The sequence below is a fragment of the Oryctolagus cuniculus genome, chromosome 8 (assembly GCF_051225735.1).
Source record: "Oryctolagus cuniculus isolate XC-2025 breed Fujian yellow rabbit chromosome 8, ASM5122573v1, whole genome shotgun sequence".
Taxonomy (NCBI): domain Eukaryota; kingdom Metazoa; phylum Chordata; class Mammalia; order Lagomorpha; family Leporidae; genus Oryctolagus; species Oryctolagus cuniculus.
In genome coordinates, this window is record NC_142874.1 from 88,921,721 (window position 1) to 88,941,442 (window position 19,722).

At 37.6% G+C, this 19,722-nt stretch overlaps 1 protein-coding gene and 1 non-coding gene across 3 annotated transcripts in view; one reads left to right on the plus strand and one right to left on the minus strand.

The window, feature by feature from the left end:
• Positions 1-19,722, minus strand: part of GSTCD (glutathione S-transferase C-terminal domain containing) — a 142,196-nt gene that overhangs the window by 19,144 nt on the left and 103,330 nt on the right. For both annotated transcript variants that reach the window (XM_008267531.5, XM_089302986.1), the window contains 3 exons: positions 4,044-4,159; positions 3,835-3,879; positions 2,269-2,397 (listed from right to left, as the gene is read on the minus strand). In XM_008267531.5, the coding sequence (XP_008265753.3) occupies positions 2,269-2,397; positions 3,835-3,879; positions 4,044-4,159 (290 nt within the window). The remainder of the gene's footprint in view (positions 1-2,268; positions 2,398-3,834; positions 3,880-4,043; positions 4,160-19,722) is intronic.
• On the plus strand, positions 13,975-14,101 carry LOC127483355 (small nucleolar RNA ACA64). The gene has a single exon (XR_007909548.2). It is a non-coding gene; the product is annotated as a small nucleolar RNA ACA64 (small nucleolar RNA).

A 19,722-nucleotide genomic window follows, 5' to 3' on the forward strand; every position in this document is an offset into this window, starting at 1 on the left:
TTTCTTGAAAGTGAATTTAATTTTGCCTTAACTTTCTAATAATATTAATTCATTTAATATATACCTTGACAAAGGTAATTATGGAAGGGGGAAAAAGCTATTATGGTTGAATTATTATGAAATGTAGAGAAAAATATTGCTTCCAAAAAGACACACACATTTGTAGTTGCTCGTGACTTATGAACTTGGAAGTCACAAGAATATTCCAGAGCAATAGCACCTATATCACAAAGGGCACGCAGGCATGGTGAATAGGTTGGGACTTCGTGTGATGAGAGGTGAGCAAATGGGCATCATGTCTTATGGCCTTAAACATCCTACTTGGTATACTGGTAACATGGAGATCTGCTTACTCCCTTGTTTCTTGGGATGGGCTCTAACTTTACCTCAACATTTATATGAAATTAAAGTTGCATATAGATGTTTTATTTTTCATTTTCTGGATGAAACGTCTATATTTTCCTGAATTTCCTTATTAGCAGCTGCTTTATTAACAGTTTTCTACTCTGTGAATAGGATTGATTTGAGATAATCACTATAGATCATGTCTATAAAAGAAACAAATTGCATACATTCTATATTGAAAGAAAATAACAGTAATCCGCACTCCTCACCACTACCCCAAATTGACATTACTCAGTATTTAAGGAATGAACTTTGCTGGAAAAAATCACAAGAACAAAAAAGGTCTGAGCTTCTGAAGTTGGGAAAAAGATAAGCCCATGCTTAAGTGAACAAACACAGTTGGGAACAATGTTAGTAAAACCTTCCTGCAACGTGATTTGGTAAATATATCCAAATTTTCAAAATAACTAAAATACCCATCATAACAAGAAAAAACATGTTAATAAATAGAGAAAAGATTATAACAATGATCAGCTCAAGTAGGATCTATTTAATATGGTCTCAATAAAGTTACTATATGCATAAACATACATTTGTATGTATGCATAAATAAAGCCCAAAAGTTTTTGACAGCATTTATCTCATAATAGTAGAATCATAAGTTATTTTTCCCAAGTGACCTGCTGTCACTCGGGAGCTAAAATGCATGTTAATATCAAATCTCAGCTAAAGAAATAATATCTCAGGGCAACTCCAGTATTTAGAGATAACGAAGGAGCTATTTTTTCTTTTCTTTATCTTCTTTATTGTTTTCTTTGTCTTCTTTTAAAAAACTTTTTAAAAATTTATTTTTATTTGAGAGACAGAGAGCTCCTACCCAGAAAGTGGTTCACTGTCCAAATGCCTGCAATGGTTAGGGCTTGGCTGGGGTCAAAGCCAGGACCTAGGAATGCAATCCAGTTCTCCTCCATGGGTGACAGGAATCCAACTACTTGAGCCATCATCACTACCTCCCAGGGCCTGCATCAGCAGGAAGCTAGAGTTAGAAGCTAGAGCCAGGGCTTAAACCCAAATATTCCAGTGTGGGAAACAGGCATCCTATCTGGCATCTTAACTGCTAGGCAAAACACCCACCCTTTCTGTTTTCTTCTAAAAATGCAGAATGAACCATGGCAAATCACCTTTATTAGAATTCATGATTCAATTAAAAGTATCTTTAAATGTTTGTTATGTGTTAAACATTGTTCTAGGCAACTTAGACTGGCGCCCATATGGGATGCCGGCACTGCAGGCGGCGGCTTTACCTGCTATGCCACAGTGCCAGCCCCACTACAAGTTCTATAGTGAATAAAGTGAATAAAATAAAGTTCTTATCTGGTAGAAGAAACAAATGCTATCTCTATCATGCAATGATGAAGTGCTATGAATAAAACAACATTAAGGGACTGGCACTGTGGTGCAGCGGGTAAAGCCACCTCATGCAATGCCAGCATCCCATGTGGACACCAGTTTGAGTCCTGGCTGCTCTACTTCCAATCCAGCTCTCTGCTAAGGCCTGGGAAAGCAGTGGAAGATGGCCCAAGTCCTTGGACCCCTGCACCCATGTGGGAGACCTGGAAGAAGCTCCTGGCTCCTGCCTTCCAATTGGTGCAGCTCCAGCCATTGTGGCCATCTGGGAAGTGAACCAGTGGATGGAAGACTTCACTCTCTCTCTCTCTCTGCCTTTGCCTATCTGTAACTCTGCCTTTCAAATAAATAAATAAATTTTAAAAAATCAATATGTTATAATTCATATATAGTCTAAGCATAGACGGTTACATAGAATTATTTGTTTAGGAAATAAAATTATCTCCTTTATTTATGCTATGACATATAATTGTTCTTATGAGGTAATTAAAGAAATAGAAATTGCTTAATACTTACCCCAATATTAAACATCCCTGTAAAATACTCCATATTTGCTTGAATGAACCAAATGTTGCTTAAACCTAGATCGTCACTTCTCTTCTTAGCACGAATTAATGATAATTCCTTGTTTTCTATTAATATAACCTAGATTTTACCCAGGAAACAATTGTATATTCAGTAACATAATTCAGATGCTAAGGCAAAGCATTATTACTTTGTTTCATCATTTCAATAATGTAGAACATAGTAGATTGATTCTCTATGCTGTGCCAGGAAGTATGCAAGATAACCTGGATGAACAAGGTTCTTACACTGCTGAAGCTTACTATAGTAAAGCGTAAGCATAGTAATATAAATGAAACAGGCAATAATAATACTGTGCTAAGTGTTTAATGAAAAACAATTTTTAACAGGAGCACTTAAATTTGATGACTAAGGTCTTTATGTGGAAGTAACATATTAACTGGGGCTTGAAAAATTAAAGAAAATTAGCTGGGGAAATGGAATCATATTTCAGGTAGAGAGAAACACACACACGAAGGTCCTTAACATTGCTTCTCCAGGATTCTTCTATATGAGTTCTCTTCCTCTTGCTCAATCACAAAATTGTTGCTTTCCTTAATAATAAAACAGACACTTGCCTCTTCTCTCAGGATTCCCTAGTCATTTTGCTCTTGATTCTCAATGAGAAGAACAATGTGCAACCTCAGTCACTCTGTTACATATCATTATGATCAGTCTATTGGGCTTTTTTTTTCTTCTAGAAGTATTCACTGTAATTAGTGTGTACCTTCCACAGAGCTCAGAAATACTCTGCTCCAGTTAAATTAGTAAACAAAAAGAAAAAAAAGACTTTCCCTCCAGAATTTTATGTTAAAAGATGACCTCTGTAAGGAACTGATTTAGTATGGCAGAAGATTAAAAACAGCACAGACTTCTAACAAACAGAAGCAATGACTGCATAAATTGTGATACCTTTACTTAAAACATATAGTCATTAAATATCATGACATATAAAGCTTAGCAATAGGAAAAAATTATGATTATAATATAGTGAAAGCAGGAGTCTAAAACGGTTGTTTGCAACAATAAACATTCATATGGACAATGTCTTACTGAGAATAAGGAAACAAAAGACTTGGATGGATCAGTATGACAGGTATTTTTCTTTTTTTAATGCTTTTGTTATTGTTGCTACAATTTGGACGCAACGGATTAAAATCAGGATATCAAAAGAACATGCTCACTAAGTTTCAAAATCTAGCCTTTTTAGTTAAAATTGTGTTGAAAACTAGCTTAATTAAAATTAATTTATCTAACAATGGAATAGTTATTTGTTTTAACAACTACTTAAATATAAAACTTTAAAAAATTTTCAAAGCAGTGCAGTGGTCCTACTTTGTACTTCTGATTTTTAGAAGTTTGCTTCAAAGAAAAATGCAAATGCCTCTACATTGAACATGGGTGAATATTTAACTTGGAAGAATGGTTAGGAACATGACGGGCAGGAATAAACAAGGCTTGGCTGGATGAACTGCATTTAGCTAAAATGTCTCCTTTTATCTATTATTCAGATTTTACCTGGCATGATGGCAGCATATGAGCAAGGACAATTCCAACATGGCCCTGAAAAAGTCCATAAAGGAAACAGGTTAATTTTTTAGTCCCAAAGGCTTTTGCTCATTTTGAGACAACAATCTTGCCTAATAAAAACATAACCTTGAATGTAATATAGAAAAGTCACACAGTCTTAGAAAGGCTAAAAAAGGATAAAAGGAGAGACATAATACCCCGCCACTGCAGAAATCCACAATCCTGTCACCAGGCTTGGCCTGATTTATCACCACATAAACTAGGTTGTTTAACTGCTGCTGCTTCCTCAAAGCTCGATCACTGGACATCTTACCTGTGAAAGAGAAGAGATGAAGGGAATATTATGTATTGTGAAGGACTACGAAAACACATTCATTATAGACTACCACCATACAAGAGAAGTGAATACACGTACATACTTTAAAAGTTTGTGTAAAATAAAAGTTTATGTAAAATGGAATTATTAGTTTACTTTGATGCAAGAAATTTTGAAACACAGGCAATCTTTCATAATGTGTATTTTCCATCAACACTTTGAGGATCCTTCATAAAGACACACACAAGTACATAAAATAATGAACTATAAATTTCATATTATCAGCTAAGAGAGGACTGGAACCCAGAGATGAACTCTATTTTCACTTGTTTTACTTTTATTCCTATCCATAATTATTGAAAGAAAAGCTATGAAAAAAAAGTCTTTTAAAGAATGTAAACAATAATTGAAACCTTAAATTAAGAAGTATAAATAATGTGTCAATAAGTTATGGCTGGATGGAAGAAACAACAGTAATCATCTTTTCACTATATCCTTCCCAGATATATGTTGCAAGGATTACCTAATTTCAACATATTGCTAAAATCTCCCTACACAAAGATCTACAATCAATGAAAACATTTTTATTATTTATCTGGCACATCCTTTAACTCTTAATGCTTCTGGGTAGGATACTTGGAAACCTTGCAACATAGATGTAACAATGTCTAAAATACATCAGTAGTTATTGAATTTAGAGAGAAATTGGATTTTCCCTTTTATTGCTTTGAAGTTTCCTTTCTTCATGAGTCAGACATGAAATTTAATGCAATTAGAGATTAAAGATAGGGCATTTCCAAGAATGAAATGCCTTGGGCCCAGCAGCAAGAAAACTTCTTAACTTCCTTTTCCAAAGCCACAAGTCAAGTCCACAAAAATATCTTCAGAAGAATGAATGAACTTACATATCTCAAGTGCATTCTTTACAAGAGCAAGATTAAGAAAATGAGAGTAGATTTCAATAATATAGATAAAAGGGAAAACTCAGATAATTTTTGGTGTGATTAGAAACTATTTAAAGTTACCAAGATTTCTGTCTATTTTTATTTTGTCTTTCCTGTTTTTCTTCTTTCACATTACTAAATTAAATTTAAAACACTGGAAAATTTTTATGTTAGGGACAAAATAGGAAATGTGAATGAAAAATATCTATGAGACAAAATTCATAATTTCATAAATCAAAGGTAACATTTATATATATTTATTTTCAGAAATAACATGAAATACTTGATTTTCTAGTATATAAAATCTTATATTACAAATATCTTCCCATGTCAGTAAATTTGTTTTATTTATTTAAATGACTGCATAAGATTCTATTTACTATATATCATAATTTTTATAACCAATTTCCTACTATAATGTGGTCATCATCATACAGCTGTCTTTGAACACAATTTTTTAAAAATGATTTTATTTATTTATTTGAAACGCAGAGTTACAGAGCGAGAGAGAGAGAGATCTCCCATCTCACTCCCCAAATGGCCCTAATGGCATGACCTGGCCAAAAACAGGAGCCCAGAATTCCATCTGGGTCTCCCATGTGGGTGGCAGGGGCCCAAGCACTTGGGCTACCTTCTGCTGCTTTTTCAGGTACATTAGCAGGGAGCTGGATCGCAAGTGGAGTGGCTGGTACTCAACTTGTTCCCATATGGGATGCTGATGTCACAAGAGGCAGCTTTATCCACTGAGTTATAACACAGGCTCCCACATTCTTTATTATTTACTATGGCTTGGTGTGAATTTCAAAAATGAAAAGTATTTAAGTCAATAGTCTGGTGGCTTCATTTGTGAGGATTGTTTCATGTGGCTTTTCAAAGAATTGCCTTCATTTTTCTCTAATGATGTAATTGTAAAAAGTTTAAACAGAGAGAAAAGACTCTATCATCCCAACCTCATGGATCATAACTCCTAAGAGTTTATATCTACAGTTTTTAAACAGAGAACACAATTGAGAGAATCTTACAGTGAATGCCTTCATACCTTCCAACTAATTTCATCTACCCATCCCTCTAGGCATGCTAACAAACCTTATGATTTTTATGGTGGTAAAGTTTAGATTTAGAGGAGGAAAGACAACAAAGAAAAGAAGGAGGAAGGGGAGGCATAAGACAAAAAAACAAAAGCACTTTGAGGTTTTTTGGAGAGCCAGAGTCATAAATGCTGCTATTAAATGGAGCCACCATGATATAAGGGAGGAGCACAGACATCTCTCTCTTTACTCTGTTTGTAGATTTCTTAACAGTTCCCAACCAAAGGATTTTCATAAAGAAAGTTGAAAGGAATTATCATTTTGCTAAGAACAAGAAAACAGGAAAAGAAAATTTATTAAATGGAACATTTAAAATACCAAATTCTATATCATATTTCTATTCGAAATTTGGAATTAACCTAACATCCTTGGGTTTGCTTCAAAAGCAAATGTTGATAAAGATCTGCTTTCTGGTTAAGACTGCATCATTGAATATAAAACAATCCATGCTAAAATCAAGGTTGAAGGCAAAGAGGCATTTTTCAGGGTTGTGTTTCAGTGGAGGGACTATTAAATTGCACATAATATTCATGGAGATTGAGCTAAAAATAAGTCAGCAACATGCCCAGATGCTTCGTGGAAAAACTGCTTGTAGTACAGCATTCCCTGAAGCTTCTGGAAACATGAGCAGGATCTTAAATATATTCAAGGCAAAAAAGTGGTATTTTGGGATATGTTATTAATTTACTTGTTAAGAACTTTTTTAAAAATGTATTAATTCACTTGAAAGGTAGAATGACAGAGAGAAAAAAAGAGACAGAGAAAGAGAGAGATCTTCCATTTGCCGTTTCACTCCCCGAATGCCCTCAACAAACCAGGGATGCAGTTCCAAAGCCAGAAACTGCATCTGGGTCTCCCAAATAGTTGGCAGGGGCCCAAATATTTGGGCCATCATTCGCTGTCTTCCCAGATGCATTAGCCTGAAGCTACATGGGAAGCAGACTCCAACCATCACTCTGATATGAGATATGGAAATACCAAGTGGTGGCTTAACTTGCTGTGCTATGACTCCTACCCTGTGATATTAATTTAAAAATCAGATTCTACTTTCTATTTTAATCCTGTATTGTTGTGGCTGGGACATCATTTATAAGCACAAAATTCTAATCTACTTTTACTTTGAATAATGATGATGGCTCTTTAGGTGTTAAGGAAAAAGAAACTTAAGAGTAGAGTGTTTTACTACAAAGATGTGGTTTATTCTGCTATATAATTCTTAGCAGTGGAAACGTTTTTAAATTCAAGTTAAGGGTTAGTTGATTATTGACACAATTGTCTTGCTTGCATTGCCCAAAATGAAGTACAAGGTGAAGAAGCCAATTTTTAAGCTAAAGGGGAGCCGAGTTAAAACACCTGTTTTGTTTGGCCCAAAGTAACAAATAATACACACAAAAAAATCAATAGGAAAAGTATACATGCATAGCCAGGACACATGGGTAATCTAGTAATTTATGTAAAATAATCAATTAGCTCCTAATTATTTGTTTCTTAACCTGAAGCAACAGTATCCTAAATACTATAACTTAATTGTAAAAGAAATATGGTTAGATCTCTTTACTAAATATTTTCGTGCTGTTTTGTTTTCAAAGCATTTCTTGGAGATATGGCAAGCCAACCATATTCTGTGATGAGAATGTCTTTAACAGAGTTTGATACAGTGTACACTACATGTCTAGAGAAGGTTTAAAACAATTACATTGACAAGATGGTATGGATAGGACCTTTGACAGGTGAAAGGGAAGGTGACATACACAATGTTTTAGTGTTTCTAAAAGAGGCCTGATTAACAGCATTAAGAAATACAAGTTGATCATAATTTTTCATGCTTTTAAATGGCAGTAGGTAGCTACAGTTTTCATGCTTAGCATAGTCACTAAAGCACAAACTATATGCCCAGAACACATCAAAATAAATAGTATCTGTCTTTAAGGAGCTAACAGGAGAAGACTGGCATTTGGTGCAGTGATTTAGACTTCTGTTTGGGACACCCATACCCCCTATCAGTGTGCCTAAGTGCAAGACCCAGCTCTATTTTTTATTCCAACTTCCTGCTAATAGGAATCCAGAAAGGTTGCAGGTGATGCAGCTGGATGGAATTCTAAGCTCCTGGCTTTGGCCGTGCCTGGCCCCAGCTGCTCTGGCATTTGGGGAGTGAACCAGCAGATGAAAGGTTTCTGTGCTTGAAAGTCTCTTTCTCTGTGTCTCTGCCTTTCAAATAAAATGAAAAAAATAATAATTTTTTACAAAAAGAATCAGGATTAAAATAGAAGAAAAAGAAATAATATCTAAAATGGGAAATAGCACTAGAAAAAAAGGTGCAAAAAGGGTATCTAAGAAGAAAGGGTGTGTCTATTACCTGTACCACACTGAATATAATAGTACTAACTGCTTGAGACATTAGAAAGGGCTTCACAGAGACTTAAGGCATTTGACCTGAATCTTTAAAATGGAGCTGAATTTACTAGATAGAATGGACTGGGGGGGGCATGCCAACAACAGTCTGGCATATTGGGGAAAAATCACAGTTGGCTCACTGTACTTGAAAATAAGGGACTAATGGGCAAGTGGTAGCACATCAGAACAGCCTGAAAATAGAGGCAGCGCCGGATGGGAGAGAATACTGCTTGTTATTTTGTCTCTCTGCCTCCTACAGAAAACGTGGCCTTACATTAATTTTTAATGCACTCAGCCGGCGCCGCGGCTCACTAGGCTAATCCTCCGCCTAGCGGCGCCGGCACACCGGGTTCTAGTCCCGGTCGGGGCGCCGGATTCTGTCCCGGTTGCCCCTCTTCCAGGCCAGCTCTCTGCTGTGGCCTGTGAGTGCAGTGGGGAATAGCCTAAGTACTTGGGCCCTGCACCCCATGGGAGACCAGGAGAAGCACCTGGCTCCTGCCATCGGATCAGCGTTCGGATCAGCGCGGTGTGCCGGCCGCGGCGGCCATTGGAGGGTGAACCAACGGCAAAAGGAAGACCTTTCTCTCTGTCTCTCTCTCTCACTGTCCACTCTGCCTGTCAAAAAAAAAAAAAAAACACTCAAAGCTCCTTAGAGACAAGTTCTACTGGAATAGACAGCACTGTTTTTTTTTTGCATCATTACATTCTAAAAATATTTTTATAATGATACCAATGATACCCTGCATCATTTTTATTCTGGATAGTGTAGATCCTCAAATTAAATAAGATTATTCATAAAATTCTCTGAAGCATTCAACCTCAACTGATACCATTACTAAGTGATTTAATTAAAAGAAAATTGGGACAACTGAACTCACTGAGTGATTTTGAACCTTGAGATCTAGATGAAGACATCTCTTGGGCTCCCTATAAGAGTCTCCTTCTAAATATTCCTGTTCAATTGTCTCTCTGTTGCTTAAACACATTAAAGGTTCCCCTCTTTGTTTTTTAACTTCTATTTAGTAGATATAAATTTCCAAAGTATAGTTTATGGATTACAATGGCTTTTACCACCCCCCAAACTCCCCTCCCACCCGCAACTCTCCCATCTCCCGCTTCCTTTCCCATTCCATTACATCAAGATTCATTTTCAATTCTCTTTATATATAGAAGATCAATTTAGTATATATTAAGTAAAGATTTCATCAGTTTGCCCCCACACAGAACACAAAGTGCAAAATACTGTTTGAGCACTAGTCATATAATTAATTCACAGTGAACTACACATTAAGGACAGAGATCCTACATGAGGAGTAAGTGCACAGTGACTCCTGTTGTTGACTTAACAAATTGACACTCTTGTTTAAGGCGTCAGCAATCTCCCCAGGCTCTAGTCATGAGTTGCCAAGGCCATGGAAGCCCCCTGAGCTCGCCAACTTTAATCTTATTTCTACAAGGCCATAGTCAAAGTGGAAGTTCTCTCCTCCATTCAGAGAAAGGTACCTCCTTCTTTGATGGCCCGTTCTTTCCACTGGGATCTCACAGAGATCTTTCATTTAGGTTTTTTCTTCTTCTTTTTTTTTTTTTTCCAGAGTGTCTTGGCTTTCCATGCCTAAAATACTCTCATGGGCTCTTCAGCCAAATGCCCATCAACAGTAGACTGGATAAAGAAAGTATGGGACATGTACTCTATAGAATACTATACAGCAGTCAAAAACAATGAAATCTGGTCATTTGCAACAAAATGGAGGTATCTGGAAAACATCATGCTGAGTGAAATAAGCCAGTCCCAGAGGGACAAATATCTTATGTTCTCCCTGATCGGTGACAACTGACCGAGCATCAAATAGGAAACCTGGTGAAGTGAAATGGACACTATGTCCCAGCCAGGGCGCCAGATTCTGTCCCGGTTGCCTCTCTTCCAGGCCAGCTCTCTGCTATGGCCCGGGAGTGCAGTGGAGGATGGCCCAAGTCCTTGGGCCCTGCACCCGCATGGGAGACCAGGAGAAGCACCTGGCTCCTGGCTTCGGATCAGCGCGGTGCGCCGCCCACAGCGCTCCGGCCGCGGTGGCCACTGGAGGGTGAACCAACGGCAAAAGGAAGACCTTTCTCTCTGTCTCTCTTTCTCACTGTCCACTTTGCCTGTCAAAAAAAAAAAAAAAAAAAAAAGAAATGGACACTATGAGCAACAGTGACTTGATCAGCCCTTGTCATCACTGTTGATGTACAATTTAATACTTTATCTGTTTTAGTATTTTTTTGTTCTACTTAATACTATTGGTTGAGCTATGTAATTAACACACAATTATTCTTGGGTGTTTAAAGTTAACTGAAAAGTGATCTCTGTTAAATATAAGAGTGGGAATAAGAGAGGGAGGGGATATACAATTTGCGACATGCTCAAGCTGACTTGCCCCAAGTGGTGGAGTTAGAAATGTGCCAGGGGATTCCAACACAATCCCATCAAGGTGGCATGTACCAATGCCATCTCACTAGTCCAAGTGATCAATTTCAGGTCATAATAGATCATAATGATAGGTCTAAGAGTCAAAGGGATACATAAACAAGATTAGTGTCTGCTAATACTAGCTGATAGAATAAAAAAGGGAGAGAACGATCCAACATGGGAAGCAGGATACACAGCAGACTCATAGAATGGCAGATGTCCTAAACAGCACTCTGGCCTTGGAATCAGCCCTTAAGGCATTCGGATCTGGCTGAAAGGTTCCCCTCTTAAGAAAAAAAAAAATTACTTCTTGGCAAGAAAACCAGGCCTTTAATAATGTGGGTTCTGGTTAATGTGTTACCTTCACCTTCTGCTACTATCTATCCATTTTCACTGCTCCAGCCTCCCTGAACAAATGACATTTCCTTGAATTCTTCACACTTCATGAGTCAGTGCCCTTACAAAATTTGTTCTTTTTGCTTGAAGTCTATTTCCTTGCTTTATAACTGCAGGAACACCACGGCCTCTCCACATATTAGGCCACATTTAGAACCTGTCATACTTTTATAATAATGATAATATTTTTTAAGGACAAGATAAAAAGGTTACTTTTTCAAACTTTTTATCACTCAAAATAACAAATACTATCTACCATAAGGTCTATTATTGCTAACTAGTGAAAAAACTTATCAAATAATATAGGCACAATTCATTGTAATAACTTCCCCCCAAAGAACCATTAGCTGAATAAACACAGATGTTTCCTGGAACTACATAAACTTAGGCCCAGTTAAATGCAAAGAGTGTCAGGAGGCTGATAGGCACATAACAGGTACTCAGGATAAGTTCCATGAATGTTCTCTTCAGTTATGACTTACACTACATTTAAAGGTAGCATGCCAATTCTTGCAGGTCGGAGTACAAAAACAAGTTATCTATCAATATTACCCCTGAATGAGTTGAAATAGTAGAAGGAAAGGAAAAATTTCTTATTCCTTGTGAGGGGAAAGTCTCTTATTCCTTGTGAGGGAATAAGAAAACAGTTAATTAATGCTCTGTGAATAGACTTTGAAAGTTAGAAAGGCAGAATGGAATGCCTACAGAATTTCCCAAGATGATGAAGCTAGGCAGTACCATAAAATTTACACTCTAAGTGAAGACAGTTTTACTTTAAATTTTAGAGATAACTTGTTGCACACTTTAATATCACTAATTCTCTTAGCCATACTAACCTCTGAGTGCCAGTGTTCTTGCAACAGTCGGTACTAATTGGGAAAGGTACTGTTGCACAACGGTCTAAGCCCACACTTGGGATGCTGGCATTATATCAGAGTCCCTGGATTTGAGTACCATCTCTGCTTCTGATCCAGCTTCCTGCTAATGTACACCCTAGGAGGCAGCAGATAAAAGCTCAAATACTTGGGTCCCTCTCATCCACGTGAAAGACCTGGATGGAGTTTCTGACTCCTTGCTTCAGCCTGGACCAGCCCTGGCTGTTGTGGGCATTTAGGGAATAAACTAGCAAAAGATCTCTCTCTGTTGCTCTGCCTTTCAATAAAATAAACTAACAAAAGTAGTAGATACCAATCATGATATCTCTGCTTCCATTCACATATCCTACAGTCCAGTTTTTGAAATCAACTATAGTGTTACAGTGGGAGACAATTTTCACTAGGATATGTACACTGTTAATGCATTCAATAATTAATTCAAAAGACAGAATTCAGGAGAAAAAAATAATGTTAAAAGAAGCCAAATTTATACTTTCTAAAACTGAGGGATAATGACCTCATAAATTTCTTTCTCAATCATTTGACAAATCAGCCAATGAGTTTGTCTTGCACAGAACTGATTTAGGAAATGTTAGGGACATAAAGATGTATAACAATTTCTAAAACAGGTTTTTGGAAAAGTGGTTAAGACACTGCTTGGGATTCTCACATTCCATACTGGAGTGCCTGAGTTCAGATCTTGGCTCCACTTCCAGTTACAGCTTCCTACTAATGTGTGCCCTGGGAGGCATCCAGTAATGGATCTGTTTGGTCCATGTATCTATGTAGGAGGCCTGCATTAAGTTTTGGGCTCCTGGTAAATGTTGTTGCCAGCATTTGGGTAGTAAATCTGCAGATGAAAAATCTTTCTACCTCTATTTCTCAAATAAAATGAAAATAAAATTTAAAAATAAATATATGTAATACTTGGTTTCTGTCCTTACTGAGATGATACTTTTTTTATCTATCACAAAGCATTATATTTGATCCCAGAAAATGTATTTTAATAACCACATTGACATTTCAAAAATATTAATGACCATAACTTACAAAAACCCATGTATCTTGCATTAAAGTTTCTAAAATGATAATGCCTTCTGCTTATATGATGTCAGGGTGGGTGACATTTCCTTGTTTGACAAATGAGGCTGCTGAGCACTGAAGAGGTTGCTCAAGCTCAGCAAAAGACACACAGCTGGTAAGTGGTGAAGATGGGACTCTAATAGAGGATGTCTAACTTCAGCCTCAGGCTTTTTCCAATACGATCTTACTTCTTAAATGGATGACTTTGATTAATTGTGATTTCAGAATTTCAGTACTGGTGCCTTTTCTATATAAGTTTAAGAAACTATGGTGATGAGGCCTGGTGCTATGGCACCAATGTCCCATATGGGCACCGGTTCTAGTTCTGGCTGCTCCTTTTCCGATTCAGCTCTCTGCTATGGCCTGGGAAAGCAGTAGAAGATGGCCCAAATCCTTGGGCTCCTGCACCTGCGTGAGAGACCAGAAAAAAGCTCCTGACCCCTGGCTCCTGGCTTCAGTTTGGCGCAGCTCTGGGCATTTGGGGAGTAAATCAGCAGATGGAAGACCTTTCTTTCTGTCTCTCACTCTCTGTCTCTAATTCTCCCTCTCAAAGTAAATAAATAATTTTTTTTCCCCAAAAAATAGTGTTGGTTAAAAATCATCCCAGCTTTGGATGTGGCTGTGGGTGAGATTCTGTGCCCAGAGCCACCAGGGGCCTCAGCTCACCTCCCACTGCTTTGGTGTCGGAAGGTGAAACCCAGGCCTCTGTAGGTCCAAACAAAACAAAACAAAACAAAAACCACAAAAAAAAAAATAAATAAAACAAACAAACAAAAAACCTGAAATGTCTTTTAGCAGGGAAATGGGACCATTCCCTAGTAATTTCTTTTAAAATAATATTTATTTGAAAGGCATAGTTACTGAGAGAGAAAGAGAGAGAGAGATATCTTCCTTATATTGGTTTACTCTCCAAATGGCTACAACAGCTGGAGCTGGGCCAAGCTAAAGCCAGGTGTCTGGAACACCATCTGAGTCCCCCATGTAAGTAGCAGGGGCCCAAGTACTTGGGTCATCTTCCATTGCTTTCCCAGGCACATTAGCAGGGAACTGGATCAGAAATGGGGCAGCCAGGACTCATATGAGATGCCAGTATCACAGGCAGTGGCTTAAAATGCTGAACTACAAAACCAGCCTCTTGTAATTACATCTTAGGGGAAGAAATGTAATTCTTCTGAATCTGTGGTAAAATGCATTTTATTTCAGTTTTCTCTCTAAAATCTCCCAAAGCAGTCTGACTAATAAAAAGAATTGATTTGAGTTTTGCACAGCAGTATTTTGAAAAAAGGCAATAGCGGTCTCATAAGTCACCCTGTTTAATGAATTGACCTTTGAGTGCCACCCTTTCCAGAAAGAGGCCATTTCCCCTCCTTGGGACTGTAGCAACCTTTTTGATTTTATAGAAAAGTGACATGAGGAGGTCGGGCAGTCAATATGTTGAGAAACCAGATTATCCAGAGAGAAAGAAATGAAAATAGATCAGGGAAGATCTTTAATGTTACAGTACAGCAGAGACTAACTAAACATAGCATGCAACTCTCACTCTTCCATATCTAATTCTAAAGCATCGTTTGAACTGATAACAAAAAATGTGTAGGGAGGAGGCTGGATTGAAGGAAAAAAGTAGAAGAAAATGTAGTCACTTTATTCCTCAGATCAAAGCTTCTGCTTTGTTTACAGAAGAGCTCTGATAAAGTGAATAACAGAAATTTTAAAATCTTCTTATTCATGCTATTTTTTTCTAAATTGAATAAAATATTTCAACTTCAGAATACCAGAACCCAGAGTTAATTGAACACATACATTTTCATTTCATTCAAATACTACTTATACCACACAAAGTAAACATTATTTTGCTCTGGTATTTTTTTTTTTAAGTTCACATTATCATCCAAGTTACCCACAAGACCAAACTAAACTGCTTTTAGGACAAAAAAGTTAACTCTAGAAAACAGTTTTTTCTCCCTCTTTCATAGGGTCTTAACAACAATAAGGTATTTTAATAGTTGTATTAGCTTTTTGAGACCATCCAAGTGTCTCAAAATAATAAGGTTAAATGGTACTCAGGTGCGTTCTAACTTCCCCAGATTCAAGTAATTAAAAAAAAAATAGCCTCTTTTGTGCATGATAATTTAATTTCTGCTATGACATGATCCACAGTTTTTCTTGTTTGAATTTCTTTTCGTTCTTTTCACTTTGCTCAAAGAATGAAACATTTACTATCGACATTGTCACGATCCCAGATTCTTTGATAATACTAAGGTAGAGTTGATAAGCGGTATTCCTGTGGAAAAGCCGCATCTATGTCTGCTCCCTGGGAATCTGAGCTCTGTGACTGCTGGGCCTATGTAACACAGAAGTAACACTGTGTTAAAATTTTTCTGGAAGCTTCTATTTCCTGATTTGGAGGTGCTTGCTCTTGGAACGCAGTATCATGATTTAAGAGGTTAAACCTGTCCCCAGATGCTTTGTGGAAAACAGACATGCTTTCCCATCAAACCCCACCTAATTGTTGAGGTCCCTAAGCTTTGTAGTGGTTATTTATGTACCAACAGAACATCAGAATGATATCCTAACAATGACTTTGTGAAGATTATTAGCATTAAACAGTATTTATTAGGGCACCAACCTGTATTTGAAATGGTGTTGGATACTATGACAGTAATCAAAACAGAGGATGGTTATTATACCTAAGAGTTAACACTCCAAGGCAGTAGCATTCACACAAGTTAAGTAGGAACTGTAAATCTCAAAGCCAGTCTTGAAGTAGAGTTTTGTTCCTCTCTACTTTCTCGGTGTTTTAAACCTTGTGGGCCTAACTCTAGAGAACGTTAAGATGTCTGCAGCAATGGATGGAAGAAGGGAACAGACTCTGCGAATGAATACAGCTATAGACACAGGCTGAGATAGGTGCAACGATCCAAATTAATACTCAAAAGGTACCCAATAAGGGCATGTATTGATCTATACAAGTCTAATTTGATGGGTGGTACCTAGCAGTGGTAGTGTTTAGCAGTGTTCAGAGGGTAAGATTTAGGAAAAGGGAGAAATACAAAGGGCTAGGGAAAGTTTGAACCCAAGGGGACCTGTGTGTGTACTATATCTTATTCTGTGTAACAACAGATGCCAGATCTAACTTAGCAATGTTACATTGAAACTGTAACCATTGGGGAGGTCTGAATCTACAGGTATACTGGTTCAGGAACATTTTTTCTCCAACTGGAATTCCTAGTCCCATTCTTTTTCTCTGATTTTTTCATTATAAACATCACAGAGTAGTTCATTAATTTAGCAAATAATTTTTCAAGCACTTATTGAATGTCTGGCTGTGATCAAGGTGCTGAAACACAATGGAAAAGAAGGGAGATGCTTACCCTCTAGTGAGGGGAGAATTAAAATTTAAAACAAAATTGAAACAAAATGATATAGTTGAAATTGACTGGGTGAATATTCTAGATTAGTAAGTTAGAGAAGGCCTCATTGAGCAGGTAACTAAACTGAGATTTGACTTACAAGAAGTAGCTGGATGTAGAAAGAGGAGAAGAAACATTCCATACAAAAGGAACTCCGTGCAAGAGTCATTAGGCTGAAAGGAGCCAGAGAATCTGAAGCAGGTTATAACAATTCTATGTATTTATTTTCATCATTAAAATATATGTCACTGAATAGATATTCTTATTTGCTGGTGTTAGCACTATCAAATTATGATGTGTTAACCATGTTTATTAAGTATTACAATCCTTGTTCATAACAATTCAATGAGGTTTGGTAACTGTTACCTTGTTGTCAGATGAAAAAGATGTAAATAAAAACAATGAAATAACTTGCCTTGTTATGTAATCACTCCATGATGGAGCAAGGATTTGAACTCTGCCAGTCTTATTCCAGACCCTGTGCTCTTATCTACTACCATCCCAGTAATCACAAAGCTTATCAATAAAACATTTTGTTTAGGGCTCAAATATACAAAGGACTATCAATTTTTCTGTTAAGCAGTAATACGGTTTACTATCTTTTAAAGAAAAAAATAGTGTTTTTTTTTTTTTCAATTTTAGTATACACTATACAGCCTCTTTTGTGTAGGATAGATAGATGTTACACCTATATTTCTGACTCCAGAGAAATTTTCCTGATTTCTTTTTTCTTTCTTTTTTTTTTTTTTTTTAACAGGCATAGTGGACAGTGAGAGAGAGAGAGAGACACAGAGAGAAAGGTCTTCCTTTGCCGTTGGTTCACCCTCCAATGGCCGCCGTGGCCGGAGCGCTGCAGCCGGCGCACTGCGCTGATCCAAAGGCAGGAGTCAGGTGCTTATCCTGGTCTCCCATGGGGTGCAGGGCCCAAGGACTTGGGCCATCCTCCACTGCCTTCCCAGGCCACAGCAGAGAGCTGGCCTGGAAGAGGAGCAACCGGGACAGAATCCGGCGCCCCGACCGGGACTAGAACCCGGTGTGCTGGCGCCGCAAGGCGCAGGATTAGCCTATCGAGCCGTGGCGCCGGCCTTCCTGATTCTTAAACATCATTCTTTAGTACTTTGATAATGTCTTTAATTCTCAAATTAGCATGAAAGACATGCTGGAGTCTAATTTTCAAGGAAATTTCATGTGGTAGGAGTGCTGGAATGAAGCATGTGTCTATAAATGTTTGGATTTTGTTTTTAAAATTATTCAAGATTTATCTTGGTGGTTATTGTAGATTCAGAGCAAGCACTCCTTTTAACCCCAGTTGAAAGTCAATAAATATCAATTTTCCCATGTCATCACTGCTTAGACTTTCACTTTTAAGTAATGATCAACAGTGATTAAAAATCATAGTGTGTGAGCATGCACAAGCCCACATATGGGACAACAGTGAAGTAACCAGCGACCAAAGAACCTGATTCTACTTGTTAAATGAATACTTTCTAGATTCATATGACCATTAATAAAAAGAACCTTTAGAAAAAAAAAGACTCTAAAAGCAAAACTGGAATAAATTTACCACAAAAAACTGCATGGGAATATCTGTAGTTCATCTAACATTGCTGTCTGGAACTTGGGATCACGTATAGATCTGATTTTTCTAATTGCATTCTTAATATTTCTTGCTATGCCATTTAGGGAAAATAAACCAAACATGTCCCAAACTGAACTCATTTATCTTCCATAATGAAATCTGTTTCTCTTTTGGTATCTTATTTGTTAACAGTTTCATCATCTATTCATCATCCTCCACCAAAGCCATATAGTCAGTTCATACTCTTATTGTGCCTCACTTAACGCTATTATATTCTGTCCTGTATTTTCACCTGTTCTTGCCTATTCTTTGTAAAACGCGAAGTTTTTCATGCTGCTTCCTTTCTTGGAAGTCTTTGGTATCTCCCCAATGCTGATAGGATAATTTTTTTTTTTTTTTTGACAGACAGAGTGGACAGTGAGAGAGACAGAGAGAAAGGTCTTCCTCTTTGCCGTTGGTTCACCCTCCAATGGCCGCCACGGCCGGCGCACTGCGGCTGGCGCACCACGCTGATCCGATGCAGGAGCCAGATACTTATCCTGGTCTGCCATGGGGTGCAGGGCCCAAGGACTTGGGCCATCCTCCACTGCACTCCCGGGCCACAGCAGAGAGCTGGCCTGGAAGAGGGGCAACCGGGACAGAATCCGGCGCCCTGACCGGGACTAGAACCCGGTGTGCCAGCGCCGCAAGGCAGAGGATTAGCCTAGTGAGCCGCGGCGCCGGCCCTATAGGATAAATTTTTAGCTTTTGGACTTCATTATCTTGTCTAGCTCACTTTCTGCCACTTCTTGATTCTCCTGTTCTCACCATTCTCTGGCCATATAGAACATATGATGTTCTTCAGCCCTCTGATATTTTAAATATGTTATTTGCTTTGTCATGAACAATATTATTTCAGAAATTCCAAGCCATTTGTGGATGACTAGCCTCTAGAGATCCCTTTTTCCAGGGGATCCATGCTACATGCTACTCAACTGTTAATTACTTAGCAGCCATCTCAGTTATTAGATTGACTGTTGAGGTCTCCCAGTGCTTGTGGTCAGTTATTTTACTTGATAAAGGCCCTAAAGCATGAGAATAGTGATTCTGGCAATTGTATTACAATATATTATTATAATTGTTATATTTTATTATTAGTTATTTTGTTAATCTTACTATGTCTAATTTATAAAGTAAACTTTATCATGGATATGTAGGTACAACAAAAATCATAGGGTATCTGAGAATAGGATTTGGAACTATCCTTGGTTTCAAGAAACCACTGGGGAGCTTGGAACATATATCCCTGGGATAAGAGGACACTATTGCATTATCTGATTTCTTAGAGAATTATAATGCCAACTAG